The sequence below is a fragment of the Thunnus thynnus genome, chromosome 19 (assembly GCF_963924715.1).
Source record: "Thunnus thynnus chromosome 19, fThuThy2.1, whole genome shotgun sequence".
NCBI classification, from domain to species: Eukaryota; Metazoa; Chordata; class Actinopteri; order Scombriformes; family Scombridae; genus Thunnus; species Thunnus thynnus.
Genome location: NC_089535.1, coordinates 11,998,940 through 12,017,440, shown reverse-complemented (window position 1 = coordinate 12,017,440; position 18,501 = coordinate 11,998,940). Strand labels below are relative to the sequence as shown.

General features: G+C 39.3%; 1 protein-coding gene across 3 annotated transcripts in view; it reads left to right on the top strand.

The window, feature by feature from the left end:
- Positions 1–3,994: 3,994 nt before the first annotated feature.
- Positions 3,995–18,501, top strand: part of nedd4l (NEDD4 like E3 ubiquitin protein ligase) — a 51,329-nt gene continuing 36,822 nt past the window's right edge. For 2 of the 3 annotated variants that reach the window (XM_067574955.1, XM_067574956.1), the window contains exons 1-5: positions 3,996–4,333; positions 6,556–6,629; positions 13,179–13,260; positions 14,965–15,003; positions 15,448–15,501. In XM_067574955.1, coding sequence (XP_067431056.1) covers positions 4,289–4,333; positions 6,556–6,629; positions 13,179–13,260; positions 14,965–15,003; positions 15,448–15,501 — 294 coding nt within the window. In that variant the 5' untranslated portion in view covers positions 3,996–4,288. Of the gene's footprint in view, positions 4,334–6,555; positions 6,630–13,178; positions 13,261–14,964; positions 15,004–15,447; positions 15,502–18,501 lie in introns of all 3 variants that reach the window. The other variant, XM_067574954.1, reaches the window with a different exon arrangement.

Sequence of the window (18,501 nt, the reverse complement as noted above, 5' to 3'; positions counted from 1 at the left end):
TGTAAACACATGGCCAATCTGATATACTTTCAGGAATTCCTTAAATAGACGTTGAAATGTTGTCCTGTGATGCACCATTCTGCTATGTCCTTGCTTTAATTATATTCATTTTGGATAAACAAAACATCCTGTGGGATCCTAGTTTTCTATAAATGCAGAACAATAAAAGCCACCTGTCCTCAGGACAACGCATGGTGCTTGTTTATTGCTACCTTAGTGACTTTTACTCACTCCACCTATGAACAAATATTATAAAACACATTCTTTTCTCTTACTGGGAGCTGTAAGATCTCCCAGTGGTTGACATTACCCCCCTCCCTCTTTCATGTTCTGTCCCTGACTCACTCTCTGTTATTTATGCTTTAATCAGTGAGTGTGTGCGAGTTTATCTTTTGGATATGTATTAATTCACTATAAGAAACAGTCATAGCATAAATAAGCCTATGAGAAACACACTAAACAGGATGTAACCTTGAACAAGATGTTCCCAATGGAAAGATTCATATCTCTGTCTGAATAATAGAAAAGATAGACAGTATTGCATTTTTTCCTTGGAAACTGCCCTTTCTCTGAATAGCACTATAAGCACATGTGGGAAAAAATATTGTCTTGATATGTGGATAGCACCTGCCGTATGATAAAACATGAGGTGAACTGTAGGTGTATGAAAAACATACACCTGCGCAGATACACAAGGTGTAATTTGTAAAAGATCACAGACTTCCGCTGACAGAAATTCTCAAAGGTGAATGAATCTGTGAAAGCGCACATTGTTTCCAAGGACACTCATACAGCAGCTGGAAGTATGCAGAAGGAGACAGAGACAGATTCATTTAGGGATCTTTAGGGATCTGTCTCTGTATCCAGTTATTGTCCTCTGAACCGAACTTCCTCTTCACTCATTGTGTTCATTTTCTTGGGAAGTCGCACCAGAAGAGATCTCACAGGCACAGACGCACATCTGTCAAAGATGGGAGCCGAGAACATGTAAATTCCTGGGAAGTGGTAATGTACAGGCAGCAATGTGTGCTCTGATAAAATGTATCACTTTTTTAAAAAATGTCTTCAGGTTAAATCATGTAGAGAAAGTGTTGTATTGATCTCTGTCAAAGTGATGAGGTAAACTTGAGCTCTAGATGCTCTCTTATTATGAGATAGCCGTCACATCTGCAACATTTTCACTGATTTTTTTTCATTGTTCTTTAATCAGTTTATCTTTTTCCAAAAGAAATATGCTCTTTTTTATGTCTATGATGATGATAATGATGGGTAGACAAAAAACCTCTCTAATATATGTTATTTTAAGAAATAAGACAATATATATATATTGATTTATTATTAGTACTTGTTGATTGATAAGACTTAATGCATACTTCCATTAATATCTGTAATAAATGCATTTTAAGCATTGAAGAATTCTGTGTTGAAACAAACGTTTGTGCGGAGTGAATGATGGCCTTGTATCAAGGGTGGCTTGGGAAATCTCTGTCCCTCCCCTTTTCAGCTCTACTTAGAAGCGATAATGTTATATAATATAGCCATCTGCTCTTCATGTTGATTTAAAAGACCCATTATGCGACATAGCCATGGTGAACATTTGAACAAGGACTAGACTGATTGGTGCCCTCGCTAGATACGTGCGAGAGTGCGCAGATTTATTGCCCCTTTTCATCATTTTCTGTCGCTGGTGAATGTTTTTCGTGTTGGGGGCGTGCGAGTGCGTGGTGTGTTTGTGATTTTGGTTTGTCAGCTTGCATGTCCGTGCTTGCTCTTTGATTTATTATACTGTCGCAAAAAGGACAGGACTGAGGCACGACCTGCAGTCAGAGGTGAGGCACTGGGGTCCTTCCTCTTCCTCAGTGAAACAGTGGGTCAGTTTGTGTCCGTGTGTCATGTTGCTCAATCAGTCACTGGACATCTGGAATTAACACCAGGATAAAACGGGTCAAATGATGAAGCGATTATGACCAAATAGTGACATCTAATGGCGCTGGTGGGAACTGGTTTGGCAAAATAAACAGTCCAAAAAACGAACACACAACCCAAAACAGCTGGGATGAAGGAAACTGGGGTCTGCCTTTGGTGAGACGGGATATGGGTGGAGCTGCAACAATCAGTCGATTAATCGATTAATTGCTAACTATGAAATTAATCGCCGACTATTTTTGATAATTGATTAATCGTTTTGAGTAATTTTTTAAGAAAAAAAATGTCCATATTCTCTGATTCCAGCTTCTCAAATATGAAAATTTCTGGTTTCTTTAGTCCTCTGTGGAAATAAAGTATTTTTGGCTTGTGGGCTGTTGGTCGCGACAAAACAAGACATTTGAGGATCTTGGACATTTATCACCATTTTCAGACATTTTATAGACCAAACAACTAATTGATTAATCGAGAAAGTAATTGCCAGATTAATCGATAATGAAAATGATCGTTAGTTGCATCTCTAGATAAGGGGTTTGTCGTTGAAACTGCAGTCAATAAACTGCATGCAGTGGTAGATTCTTATTAATTTATGTTTCATATACTGCAGGCCAGTGATTCCCAAAATTGTTCTGCTTGTGACACCTTAATACGAAGCCATATCTCCTCGCGACCCCACCCACGTCACAGGCTGCATGTCTACAAGTCGTGAGTTCAGTCGCAGAGATCTGAAAAGATAAAACTATAGGCTACAGTAGTTCACAAGAAAGAAGCAAAGATTTGAGGAAAGTTTAAACAAAATAATCCTAAAATTTCAGAATTTATTTTTTTGTTATTTCTAGGGCAATCATCTCATGACCCTTTGTGGGGGTCTCGACCCACAGGTTGGGAACCACTGCTGTAGGCTGTATTTCAGTGTTTGTAAAGAAAGAAAGGGGAAACAAAGAAAAAAGAAAGACAAACAGAAAGAAAGAAAGAAAAATAATCAAATGTCTACATCTCTGTAGGTTATATCTTATCTGGATGTGTTTTGTGGTCTGGTAGGATTTCATTATGCGTCTAGGCGGCAGTATAGGACCAGGGTTGCTCATAAAAGTGATTAAAGAGACAGGCCTACATTACACTCATCTCTCGATATGGTAGCGAGCTATGAATGAATGAATGAATGAATGACAACAATGCATCACCATTAATAATAATAATAATAATAATAATAATAATAATAATAATAATCATAAATTTACCGTGTTACAGTAATGGTCACAGTCGGTAGGATTTACTTTTATTATTATTATTATTATTTTATTTTCACACAGCTATAACTATAATACAGGCCTGTTTTAGTCCACTGTCGTCATTTTCATCGTCAATCATTTATGCAATTCCAAGCAACCCAAACAAAAAAAATCAGGCTATGGCTATTATACTTGCATAAGCCATGTAGACCTACAGAATGACGGGCACCGTCACTGTGTTCAGCCTTTAGTTTTAATTTCGTTTCTAGCTCAGATTTATATAGTTTTTTATTGCTTTATTCTTTTCTACCTACTTTGAGCAGCCCTGTGTTATGTGATTTATGGGCGACTTGGCTGCTGTAACACTGCAATCCCCCGCCCACTGGGACTGATAAAGATGGCATAATCTATCATTAATGAATTATTTGTAATAAAATAAAAAACACATTTAATTTTCCACGGTAAATTTCGGATCAGTAGTTTGATCTAATCTGGTTCCTTCTGTGTACGGACCTTAATGAGACTAGTTAGCTGGAAATAATGACATCATTTATTCCATGGAAAGCTAAAAAAAATCCTGACAATGATAAATTTTAGTTGCTTTGCAACACACAACCTCACACACCCCGAAAATTAGGCTTAAAAACACACACACACACACACACACACACACACAAGACACATTCCTGCTCCACGCCCTCTCCATATTTAATTGGTCGGTGAGGAGCTTAGGGAAATTCACGAAGCACCTCATTGGTTAATTTAGTCAGCAATCACGCCTTGCTGGCACATGATTGGCTTAGCTGTTAGAAGGAAGTCAAGTGTCACAACCAACGTTTCGAGGAGGGGGGGTAAAGCTCGGAGTTGACAAAAGCGATTTGTCTCAGTCGAAACATTCTGGACACAGTTTTTTTTTACATTTCCAAGTTGTGTCCTGGACGCTGGCGAGGATTACATTAAGTTATTTTGCAGTGAACCGAACACCTGTGCCGTGCCAACGACTCGGTGTCATCGTGGATTTGACCACCACCGCACCGCAGAGAGGAAAGTGGGACTTTATTGTTCAAGGCTAGCCAGCTAGCTTTGTCAGGCGGCTTGTTTTTGTGTGTAAAGCGTGGACCACAGGCTATATGGCTACGAATTACGAGCCAATATATGGACTTTCAGAAGATGAGGTAAGCTTTAATCCCAACAAAGCAGACAGCAGACACGAATAAGTGTCTCTAATAGGGGGGGCTGCAGCCAGACATAGCTAACGTCAACGTTAGCTGGTATTCAAGCTAACAAGCCCTCACCCACATTCCGTAGTAATGTTCAGGCAGCTGTCAATTTCCAGCCTTTAGTTTACCTACCTTAATTTCAGTAACTACTGCAATACTTTGCCGCCAGAGCCCCGATATTGCACCGTTCAACTCGACCGAGCAAACCTCTATTTGACGAATGAAAGACTTGTAGTTCGACTAACTAGTACCTTTAAAGTGCTATTTTGAAGCACAGATGTGCAGAGGAAAAATCGATTCGTTTATTGGGTAGAGGGTTGGATGGCATTACAAGCTTACCACCTCTCGTCAGTAATCAAATATGTTTGATGGTAAGCTGACTACTAAACCAGTTTGAAGACTGAAGCTGGGGGGGGCATGTACGTTTTGCTGCATGCATGTTTTGCACTGGCCGATGAGATCGATATCCGCTTGTGCAGTGAACTCCGTGTCGCCTTTTGACACTCAGAGATGCATCAATAATGTAGTATGAAGAGATGCTATAGTGTAACTGAAACGTTGTTTTACATGACAGCACGGTCGTTACGAGTTAAACATGAGAGCATCGAGTGACTGACAAAACAATTTGCCAACCGAACAGCTGTCATATCAGCCAACTAGATTACTAATGCAGTCAGGAATAGTAAAGCTGGAGATTTTTTTTTAGTTGATCTGGGTGGATGACTTAAGATAATGTTTTTTTGGGGGGAGTTTTCAAGGGGAAATAGGGGTGTGACTGAGTGTTGAGGTTGTCCTCTGCTTTTATCAGTAGACTAAACTCACTGCAGAGAGAGATTTGCATGTGGCAACTGACGATGTGCAAATTGTTAGGTGTTTTACACAGTGTGTCATATTATTTAGAAGCCAATTTTGTGGATATACAATATGTCTTCTTGGCAGATGCATGTTACAATGAACTGGCCAATACCTAGATAGATATTCCAAAATCCATTAAATTTGAAATTCTGCCTGAATACTTAAAATGTTATGTCTGAGATCAGAGCATGAGATACACAGTCATATATTAATTCATGGGGTATGAGTAATCTAACTCAGACAGTGTTTGTGTTTGTTCTGCTGTCTTGACTAGGTCACGTTTTTCACTTTCATAAATTTGAGCTGCCCTGTCTCTCTGTCACTCATTAGTGGAGGGGAAGGCATGCCTATAACAACATTCCACACTACAACAAAGGGCACTTTGGAAAGGGTTGGCTAGTTTTCGGGTAGCATTCAGCATATTACAGACTTAAAACCACACCAAGTAGTCCCCCCAAGTAAAAGTTTTAAGACAATTGTGGGCCTACATTCCATGAGACAATGTACTTCCTGTGACTATGAGGTAAACATTCAGTAATGTTACGCCCTCAGATCAAGGCCATGGCCCAAGGCAACAGCTGGGCTGGTCTGGACTCCTGCCCCAGTCACCTCCTTTTCTCTGCTCTCTTGCAGTTGTCATAACTAAAACAGACAGAATTTGTTGTCAGCCTTTATGTACAGTCATATTAAACCTACCTACCAAGAAGCAATGATTTGAAAATGAAAAATATGCAGAGACGTGTACATTATATCGATCATAAGACTCATAGATAATAGTCCACATTAGACTAGACATTTATTTTCTTGATTAATTGATTAATCAATTAATGGAAATGCTCATCACAATTTCCTAAAGCCCAAGTTGATGTCATCACATTGCTTGTTTGGTCTGACCAACACTGCAAAACCCGAAGATATTAAGTTTACTAATCAAATAAGACAAAAACAAGTAACAACTCCTCACAATTGAGAACCTGAATCTATGGAATATTTGGTATTTTTCCTTTAACAATTAATTGATGATCAGAATATTTGGTGGTTATTTTTCTGTCAATCATCTAATTGAGTAATCATTTCAGAATTTAGTGTTTAAATTGAGCTTATGTCATCTGACGGGCCCTAAATGTTGGAGTCACTCTGGGCTGAAAGCTTTTTCTGATACAACTCGCATATCATATCTAGGTCAGGGTTATTGACTTAAAAAAATAGGTTTGTGCAGCCAGCAGCTTGAAATGTTTGAGGGGGTTTGATTGTGGGGTTATGAGATCATTTTTACGTGAGTTTGATGAAATGTCTTGATGCTTCATCTCTCCCTTCTGCAGCATGAGACGAGAGTGCTGCGGGTTAAGGTCATTGCAGGAATTGATTTGGCGAAGAAAGACATCATTGGAGCCAGGTGAGCATCAAAGCAGTTTTTTTTTTAAGACAACACCAGAAGATGCTATTTTTTCATCAGAGGTCATGTCATATTATGAGAACGATGTGGAGGCCTGGGGTCTCATTTAGAACCGTTGCGCACGCACAAAACAGGGCTTGAAAGAGGCGTGCGCCACTTCCCACGCAAAACTTGTGATCTATAAAAACAAACTTGACGGGAGAATGTGCAAATCTGTACGTAAACTCTGACCAATGTGTGTAAACATTTTGGAGACAGGAGAAATTGGTGAAGCAGATGGTGAGGTGGTGAACTGAAGCCAGATTGTATAATGATTCCTCTTACACATTTAATTTCACTTCATATTAAATGTTAATTATAGATCCACTTTATCAATAACATTGAAACCAGCAGTATTATTTGTACTTGCACTTGTTGTGAGCCGTAACTGTTCCATAAGCACCTTTCAATTTGAAAAAATATAAGCCAACTCAAATGTTAAATAAGAGTCAGCTGAACATTTCATCAGCGCTGTCTCACCATCACATTCCCCACCCCCGGAGCTCAGAGGAGTGGGTCAGTTGTGGAGCAGCACGGCAGCTGCTGAAACGAATGATGTCATGATGTGGCAGGTGGCAGGATTCAGGAAAGTCTGGCTCGCTTTTCCCCGACATTAAGCGTGACTATACTGATTCCTTTTCACCTCAACGGCATTGACTTAACTGGTGAAATTATCACCATCGGTTGTAGAAATCCATGACCACATCAAACGTAACTCAAAAATGCAGATAAGAGCACTAATAGATCTTTAATAATATCTTCTAATACTGTACATGTATCACCAGTTATGATTTTAGTTTCCACACACTCTGCCCTCTCCAGTCACCTCACTGGCACATCTTCACCACCTGCACTCATATATGGACTGTGTAAATTAGAGAAACACCTGTATGCTGGAGTTTGGAGTAAATATAAATGAATACAGTGTTTATTGTGTTTTTAAATATTGAGTGTGTGGTATAAAAACTACTTAAAATTGGTTAACCAGGAACTGGCCCGTTGCAGGGTGTCTGGTAAGAATTAACCAGATGTCTGACTTTACGATGCACAGTAATGTTTATTGAAGTTGTATATGGTTGTTTTGGGTTACACACTTAACTTCATGAAGTCTGAAAATGGGGAAATAAAACATTAATCTAAAGTCTGTTCACAGCTGTTGCTGTCCTTCCTCTGCAGCTGCCCGAGTGCAAGTGACAAGTACACGTACTGTTGGTCAGGTGTCAAGACAGAGAGACTGATTGATGCGGCGAAAGAAACACATGCACATCAATATTTATGAATACTTTTGCACTGACCATTTATTTTTGAATGTGGGTGTGTAGAGGGCTGGATATGAGGCTGATCCACATGCGTACATTTCCAGGTGGGCTGTGATTTATAAAGGGATAAATGCGTGCATTCGTGTGTACGCACGATTTTATAAATCCGATTTTTTTTTTCGCACACCAATTTCGACTGGATGGATATACGCACTGTTTTATAAATGAGAGTCCTGGTCAGCGCACCTGCTGTTGACACAGGCAGCTTGATTCAGGTGCGCTGCTGCTGCCTCTGACATGGCGCCTTTTTTAATATTTTAATATTTTGGCTGGTGTTTGGGACTCTAAAGCTCAATACAACATGTCTTGTCATTTTTGTAACAGTTCCATTTTGTTATATACCATATTTAAGCTACATAAGACACTTCAGTCAACACTAATTATTTGTCAGGGACATTTATATGAGAAAAGCAAACATACAGTACCAGTTAAAAGTTTGGACATACTTTCTCATTCTAGTGAATGGGAAGGTGTGTCCGAACGTTTGACTCATACTGTAAGACCAATTACAGAAACTTAAGCTACGGTATTGCGTATACGCTCTTTGATTTCGAGGGTCTCCTTCAATCTGTCCATTCAGCTTCGGACAGCACAGTGTTGTGAACTTTCACTGCATTCCTTCTACTTAAAAACAAAGACCTTGAACTCCCCAAGTGTTAATCAATGATTACCTACCTGCCTCTGCTATCCTACTCATAACCTACCTCTATTACAGTTTTTCTAGATAAAAGCGTTTGACTAATAATTATACACACCACATGTGTTCCCACATGTGAGAAGACACAAATGAACTGCTTAAACTTTTGAGAGTCTTTGAAGCATTTTGTTTATCAAATGGCCTTTGTCTCATGTTTTCTGACCCACTATTATCACACCTTTTATATGACATTGCATAATATCCCTCTCTGGAAGTGTGTTGAGTGTGATTAGGTTATAGTTTTATTTACCTACCTCTCTGTGTTTGCAGTGCAAGAACAGTGTGATCAATTAATAATACACTGAGTGATCATCAGACATTGCTAATCAGTTAATGTTTTATTCATCTGCTAAATGTGAACATTCTTATGAACTTGCTCCTTCTTAGTCCAGGCAAAATGCATCATTCTGTGAGTAAAAGGCTTAATTTTAGGGTTATTATCATTATATTTTTAATGGGTTTAAATTAAATGTCTGGCCCCTGTAGCAAATGTATGTATTTGCTACAGTTTGAATATCCAACCATCCTTTCTGCTGCACATTTGTTTTACCCACAGGAAGGCTGCAGTTCTTGAAAACATTGCCGCACTGGTACTACACTATTTTAAATATCAAGTTAGATACACAGGAAGAGAGTGATACTAATTCTATTGTTCAAAAATAAGATTGTATCTAGGGATACATATGTCAGTTAGTGTCTACAGTTGCTTTTTTTTCGCATTCATTCCCACAATACACTCCCTTGAAAGCAGATTATTAGAAGGCTGAGTCACTTCTTTGGCCCACAAAGGTGCAAATAAATATCCAGATAGGTCTGTACATGAAAATGTAACACAAATGCATACAGCACTTTTGCAGTAATGCAATCCTTAGAAGTGCTCAGAACATGCTGCCCCACTGGAGGTTGCACATTACCATTATTTAACTGCCTTCTCCTCATAAATAAGTTGTGCTGGTAGACAACAAACACAAGAAGGTCCAAGAATAGTCTAGATGAGACAACGCCCATTTGGGGCAAAGCTTTACTCACACAATCAGAATTCAATTATTTGATCCCGGGAACAGTTATGGAAAAAAAACTGCAATATTTAAATGCGGTTGGTATTTGGCTGAAATCTCTGTATGACGAGCGTAAGCCTCATCTAGATTAGAACACTGTTTCTACTGTTGTTAATAGTGATGCATTGTGTCTGAGCTGTGAGAAAGATGACATTGTCAGAGAAAGAGCCTGGCATGTTTAGCACTGTGTGAGTGCTACTCACATGCCAGAGAGTGCATGTGTTAGCATCCTGATGCCCTGCTGGCAGGACAGCTCAGCCTGGCTCAGGAGAAAACTGAACTGTAATGAAGAAACACTGAATGAGGTCTCGATGTGTGGCTAGCTACCACAGGAGACAGGGCTGAGTTGGCAGTCTGTCATCTCATAAGATGCTCAAACAGTGCTGGCTTGTTCTTTTCTTCTTTTTGCTCCAAACCTGTTCCTGTATCTGCTGTATTCTGTCATACGGCTACTTTTGTTCTATTGTGCTTTTTGAAGACTAAATGAAAGACTGTGAGGTTTTGTTTTCGTTTTTCTTGCGAGGTGTTGATAGAAACTGGAGGAACTCACATGCAATCAAACAACAAACGGACCGAGCTACCATATTTGACCCATGTTAGGTCGGCCCATGTTAGCTTTCATCTGCCGGTGTTGACCTGAAGTAGCCTGTCTGTCTCCCTCGGCAGGACTTTTGTTGATAGAGGGAAGTAGACAAGGAGGACTCTCAGTGCGGCCGACATACAGTAGGCCCATTGTTTTTGTTTAGACACAGCACATCACAGAACCACACAAACACACAATTAGAGACTGTGGGGTTCCTGGAGATGTTAATTAGCAATCAAGTAGCAGCAGTTTTTCTTTACGTCTTTTTGTAGCTTATTTTTTTTTAAATATTTCCCATCCTTTCTGCCCTCTTCCTTTCCTCACTCTCAACTGTTTCCCTCGCTGCTCTCAGACTGGCAGACCAAATCAAATTTTGGCTATATATCTATATTCTGATTGAATCTCTTATATCAAGTCTGGATGGAAACTGATTATGGCAAATGAGATTTAAAACACATTTATTGATGGTTTGAAATGCGATTCTAATGGATTTTCTAAACCTTTGTGTTAAATCTACCCACTGCAATCAAAATGTCATTTACTACACAGGAAATGCAACACAACACTAATGTCTCACTCAGAGCATGGGAAGAAGAAGGATTTTAACATTGTTGTGTTGCTGTGAAGAATAAGATGATGTGTTTGTATTCTTCATGTAGACTGCAGCTTCTTATTTTACTTCCACACTGCAGAAAAGTTATGTTATGTATGTTTACATTGACTGAAGTTATTTAAGGATACACAGTACAGTTGCAGGGAATTGCACCATAAGCATTATGGTGAATTTATTAAAGTCAGAGTCAAAGTTGCTCAAAAAAAATACACTAAATTCTCTGTGTAATGCATACATGATATGAAACTACCTCACATCTCGTCTAACGTTTAAATCCTGTAACTATAGTACACGATCCAGTAACTACGTAACCGTAGACGTCTCATATGTTTGCACTAGTCTTGGCAGAACCAGTTTCAGATACTGTGCACATTGTTAAATGGAATGAACTGCAAACAGGGTGAGTCTCTCATACCCCTTGTAGATTTTAAAGCTTTATTATCTGATGTTTTTTATGACTCTTGTAACGGTTTTTATTAATTATTTATTGATTGTGACTGCCTGGCCTTAATTGCGTTGTTTCTATTTGCTGATTGCGTGCTTGTCTGAATGTTGAACCCAAAGATATTTAGTTTACTATCATAAAGAAACCAGAAAATATGAGAAGCTAGAATCAGAGAATTTGGAAATTTCTTCTTAAAAATGACCCAAAACAAATCGATCACCAAAATAATTGACAGTTGGCAACTAATCGATTAATCGACTGATCATAAATAATATAATATATGCCTAATATAATCAAATGAGACCATATTTATGAAACAGAGATCAGACATGGACATCGATATCTCTAGATGTCCATGTCTCATGTTGTATTTAGATCTCAGCAAGAGTTAAACACCATCACTTATCCTGGAGTTTCACATCCACTTAGCTTCACCGAAGTACTTGAGCACAATCTGCTCTCAGCGGTAATCTCACTTCCCTCATCCATACAGTAGCAGTCACTCGACTGATAGTAAATGTGTCTGTTGCGTACTATGAAAGGGGCATAAAATACAAGCACAATACAGAATCATGAGTAAAGACAGCACAGCCACCATGTTTGTTTTTGTTGACATGGCCACCTTTCCACATTCTTCCTGCTTTTTGCAGTATCCACATAATAACAGAGATGTGTCGATGTAAAAGTTGTAATCACAACAAGTAACAAATAACTTATAAAACTGATTTTGTTATCCAGGTTTGATTGTAATGTGAAAACCTAGGACTTAAATGAAGTTTTTCATCAACGTGAGGTTTTGGAAAGGTTATAGGCTACCTGACACTGTACCTTGTGTTGCCTGCTGGGACTGAGATCAGAAGAGTAATTTGCCTGCCCAGTGAATAGTGGAGCTTTGCATCTCTATCTAGACCTCGCTCGAGATTTCCACACTGTCAGCACCTTCAAATAAACCATTTGGCGGTTTTTAAATAGCACAGTCATATAAACTCCGCTTACTATTTGTGCTGCTCACCTCAAAACATTTCCGCAGTTTCTATTTTTAGCACTCTGTGTTGTCAATAACACATTATAGCCTTATCTTACAGTACCCAAATGCAAGCAGTTTTTATCTGAGGGGTTGTTTGTGGTAGACTCAGGTTTCAGGTCTTAATGCAAACAGTGTGTTTGAATGTAGCCTGAGCAATACAGGCTCTGACACCTGCGGCCACAGATAATGTGATGTTACATTGGAAATTGGACTAACTTAAGTAAGGCACAGGTATGGCTTAGGTAGGCAACTTGGAACCAGTGCAGGAATGGCGTACTCCGCCACCACCGATTTAAAAACTACTATAAGTACTGAATTTAAATACATTGAAATGCTATTGCAGAAAAAAATGCCAGCCATGAATAATATGGGAAAAATGGGATCAATTTCATGAAAGTCTTATAACTTTAAAGTTGCTACTGGCTTGGTCAGATTCTTGTCAACTCTGTCAAATTGAGTTATTCTTTAGTTAGATATTTCCTGATTCAAACCATAATTTTGTTTGTTTTAAAATATTGAATTATTTTCAACTAGAAAAATATTGTTTTGGTATGGATACTGAAATCTGTGTGTCCTATTAACGTCAAAGCATCAAAGAAAATGTAACCATCTTGAAATATTATTGGGTACATAATCATAATATTGCAGAGAGCCGATTTGCACCTGTGAATTTTGATGTGCTGTTTCAAAGTGAGTACTGTGAAAGGCTCAAGATCACTTTTTTTGCCACTGATGGTTTTTATTCCTCTGTTTTGTCTGTTTCTACAGCGATCCTTACGTCAAGCTTTCCCTCTATGTTGCGGATGAAAACAGAGAGCTCGCCTTAGTCCAAACAAAAACCATTAAAAAGGTAAGTCTCAAAGTAGAAAGCGGCTTTCAGGCATCCATCTGTAGCATTCTTCTGCTCTTTCATCTGTCCTTCAAGGACCTTTGGCACAGACAGACCTAATAAACTCTAATATGTTTGGTCCTTATCAGATTGGCTACTCCTGTCCCAGTAATCTCCTCCCCCACCTGCACCAGTCATTTACTGTACAGCCACTTAAATTTGGCTTTGTTCCTTCCCCTTTTCAATCGCAGATTTAAGACATCCACATCCTCCTAAATCCCAACACTGCCACTTTCTCAAATTAAGGCAATCATATCATCCTGAGAAAGGAAAACCACAAGAAGGCACCAGAAGGCAGAGCTTCCTTTATCCTTCCTTTTCTATTCAGGAGCATCTATTTGAGTCTAGAGGGAGACATTGGCCAAACTCTTTTACCCCAGTGGCCTATTTAGGGGAGGAAATATATTCACAGCAGGGGGAGCTATTACTTGCTATTAGTGTAAACTTCATTCAGAAGAAATCTTGATTTTAAACTGGGCTGTGATTTTGAAACAAAAATGCCCATATCCATTGCTTGTGGAATGCTCTGGGGTATAAAGTGAAGTCTAAAGATTTCTGCACTACATGCTTTTCACTGCCCGAGGCTAAGATTTGCGGGAATGCATAATATGCAGGGATGAAACTGTTTGCTTCAAACTCTATCATGTAGCCTGCTGATGTCTACTTTGCCAAGCAGCCTCATATTTCTTTGTCTCTTTTCCTGTTAAGGTTAAGGTTAGCTTGCTGCCAGCCAACCCTCTGCTGGAGTCAGGCAGCTCAGGCCTCCATGCAGGCAGACATACTGTATGCTGCCAGTGGCCATGCTTGCCTTATAGGTTATAAATAGCTGACAATGCACTGCTATGTGGAGCAGAAAAAGAAGCATCACTGCTCTGCTCTTCTGTGGGCTTTATATGTCTTAAAATGGGGCTCCCTTGATGGCATCCTTTTGTTATTGAAGCTAAGAGTTTGCCTTGTGGCAAGAAGGCATGAAAAATGATGGCAAATATGACAAAAAATCAGTAACTAGAAGTTGCCTTCATCTAATTTTGTAATGACACATACTAAGTGTTGATATTTGGTGTAGCATGTTGAGTATTTTCATTATTTGATCAAGGAGAGTTTTATAGACTTTAGTGTTAAATTGGCTGTTTGTCAAAGGGCAGCAGGTTCATTTGTTATTTGTGACTCAGCATTTGTTTTAACTGAGATGATATTTATCGCTGCCATAAAATGTTGTAAAGTGTTTATTAATCAGAGAGACTTGTGACATTAAGGCTTCATTGACATTCTAGTGTTTAAGTCATTTCAATCACCAAAGGAATTTTAATGAGAAGTGTCACATAGTTCTCAGACCAATAAAATATCAAATGTGTGAGGTAGACTGAGAGAGAATCTCATGCTCAGCTGATCCATCCAGAAAGTGGGTGAGAATCCTCATGGTTGTTTACCTAGGGACTAATGACAATCACTGGGACGCTTTGTTGAGCTATAAACTTCCTCTAACAACATAAAAGAATCATTGACGCACAAGAAACACACAAGCCTCATTTTTTCTCTTCTCTCACCCTGAGTTTGATAGATTTCATCCATCTGTTCTTTTTTCTGTGTAAACTAACGATGGTGTTCACTTTGCTTCGATGCATTATTTATTAGTCTAACCATATCTACACTTTTATGTTTCAGACCCTCAATCCCAAATGGAACGAGGAATTCTACTTCAGAGTGAGTTCAGATTTTATTACTATTTGTGTGCTTTATTTAAGTGCCAGATTCCCTTTCTTCCCTGTATCCTCCTCCACGACGGTCTGTTATTGCACTTGTTTACTTTAGAGTGGTAGTGTTAGAGTTGTTAATCTTTGGTTGCAGTTCAATTGAGAACTGAGTCCCACCTCCTTCACCACTGCAATCAAACTGACCATATTAGACTTTACAAGCTTGGACACATGCGTATGATAACTCCCTACTTGTTATTTATAAAAAAATTGCAGTGTAGTCAAGATTGTCCACTTTCTGGTCACAGTAGTTGGGGATTATTGTGACCCAATGGCAAACAGGCAGTTACCTAAAAAGTGTGTGTAAGCATGTACACCTGCATTAACTTTGTATGCCACATAACCACTGGATGACTGCTTTAACATCTCCCCTGTCATTTTGTCGCCAACACAGGTGTGTCCGCAGAATCACAGGCTACTCTTCGAGGTGTTTGATGAAAACAGATTGGTAAGATTCACACTTCATAACCTCTTACCCTCCACTCCCTCTGTTGCACAAATTACTTTGAATTTTAGTCTGTTATGTTTTGACAGCTTTTACCAGCAAGTCAATTTATTGAGTTCTGCCCACCATAATAGTTATGCCTCCTTTAATTCATGTAATGTGTTTCTCCTTTAAATTATTTATAAATTGTATCATCCTGATAACATCTCACCCCACTTCCCATTGTGATAATTGGGTTTCCAGTACTACTTTCTTCTATGTTTTTGTTTCAATTGTACCAGTAACACGTAATGTGTCACCAAATATAATGTGATGATTGCTGCGTACCATTTATTGCATTCTCACTCAGTGTCCTGGAACTGATTTCATTGTATGGACTTTATCTGCACTGCACTTCTGTGTCTTTACAATTTTCTTCCTATGAACTCTCTGATGCATTGCCAGATTTGATACCACGGGATTTCAGCTGTAGGCTCTGGCAAAATAATTCATGCAAAAGAAATGCAATGTTGCACAAGAGGAAAAGTGGGCAGAGGCATTGCTGCAGCTTGTTTATCTGCTAGCTCCATTGCTCTGCTACACGACTGTAGTACATTAACAACTCCTACATTCCTCTTACGTCAAATCTCTCAGATTCCCCCCGCAGATGAGAACACTAGTTTCCTTGATTTGTAAAATTTAGCCCGTTGGTAGGCCTTCAGTTGCCATGACAACTATATTAAATTTCTGGTCGGCACAATGTCAAGTGTTGCAGCAATTACAAACAGCACAAGTAGGTCTTGATAATTAATTCACTAATTGACACTCATGTTTAAAGGTTCCTTCACCTTGGCAAAGCATCCTCACAGGAGTGAATAGTTGGAAGTGTTTGTTGACGTGAGAGAGAAATTGTTCTGTGGAAGAAGTGAGGAGCTTAGATCTGCAGTGATATTTGTTTCTTATGGTTTCTCAGTAACTTGAAGGTCTGGATGTTCAGTTTGATGTTTGATAAAACAAACAGCAGATGCAGCCCAACACAGTATTGTATATTCTTGGCTGGATAAGGCACATTCTGTCCGGGTCTCACAGGTTCAGGTCTACTGCTTTTGTACTTGGAGGATCGTCATTGTGGGTGGTCGAAAGATTTGAGCTTGGATCGTGTCTTTTTGTGATTTTCTGTAGATGATTTGAACTCATTCACTTACTTTAATGTGCATGTTTTATGCAGTGCACTGATATAATCAGTGCGTATATGTGTGTGTGTGTGTGCACGTTCTACATCCCCACCGTAGAGGGGAATTGCTGGCATGCAGCCTGCTACAAAAAGAGCAGTACAGTGGTAGCTCTCTGTTGCTGTATAGAAGAGTGTTACTCAAGAAAGCACAGCACAGGCAGCCTTAAGCCCAGTCCTCTCCTTATATGTCTGAGGAGGCGCTCTTCTGTCTATCTCTAGGTGCATGCCAAGTCAATTCATCCACCACTGGCCAATATTTCTTTGAAGGGGCTGCTTGTTCTCTTGCGTCCATTAGTTAATGGTTTATTTGTCAGATCGGATGAAAGGTTTGGCTCAGCTTTGTGCTATAGCCGTTACAATAGATGTGGTTTGATTAGGTGTACTTATAGATACACTTGTTACACTGACTCAACTAATGTGCCTACAGAATATAAGAGAACTATATAGGAAGACTGACATTTAAACATAGAATATAAAGAGGCTGAATAGATCTACAATACAGAGTAGTACTTTGTTTGAAGCAGACGCGTTATGTCATTTGTCAAGCTGGGCTTGCTGCCATTGGACCACACGTTGGCATTTTGTTTCTTTTATACAGAACATTCTTCATAACATTTCACACACACACATTTATTGACTGTGCCTAACACTGTAGGCAGTGTGTCATCACTAAGTGTTACTGGTTGCCAAGCCACGATTTCTTCTTGCACCACAGTCTTTTCCTTTTTGGCTGTTTCTCTCTCCAGTCAATATCGCCTGTCTCCCTGACGCCCTCTCGTCCACAACGCAGAAGAAGAAATTCTTTTGTTTGTGTCATCTTCCTTTATCTCTTTCTGTCATCAGTGGCTTGGCTGTCAGCTTGTTGCAGCTTGCTTTTTGACGCCAATAAGGTGACGCACTTTGGACTAAACCATAAGCGCCCTTCCTGATTTTGCCAAGTGGTTGTTGTCCTGAGACCAACATTTTGTATGATGTCATCACAGAGAGCCCTGCTCTCTCTGATGCCTGCAAAATATATATATAAATATATATAAAAAAATCTTATTTATTTATTGTTATGATGATATTAAAATGCATATTTGCTTTTCACATTAGCATTTTGCCACCATGGAAGTAAGCTAACATTAGCTTACAGTTTACCAGGTTGCTACCAGCCAAAACTGATGAGCATTGCTATATATATCTGACTCAAATTGAAACAATCTGAAAGTAATATTTAGATGTTGATATTTTACAGCGTGTGATGACATCACAAACGCTGATTGGCTGAGGCAGTTGTTGTCCCAGGGCTATCATACAAAAATGTCAATCCCAGGACAACAAGCGCTTGGCAAAATCAGGACGTGCCGGTCGAAGCAGTCACGCTTGGATCAAGGCAGCCACTTTTGGACCCTATACTGTGCTCTCTCTGAAAGGCCAAATTATCATAAGGGCTTTGTCACCTCTGTGTATGAAAGCGGACAACCTCCCCACTAACTCTGGCCTCAGTGCAAAGTAGCCTAGACCCCCATTTTCACATGCTGATATGCTGGTGAATCACTTTACTGTATAGCAGTGTAAAGCATTGTCTCATTAATGTACAGTATGTCGTTTAGACATCTGTCTCGGTTTTTACCTCATACTGTGTCCAATTAGTATATTACAAGTGCTTAAGCATCATAATTTGCTTAATTTCAGCATCACAGACTAGCATCACAGCTGAGTTGTATCTTGAGTGGTTTTGGGATGCAAACAGAGAGTGGCCCATAAAACCAGCAGACATTTAAGTGTTTGGCTGTGTACTGAAGACG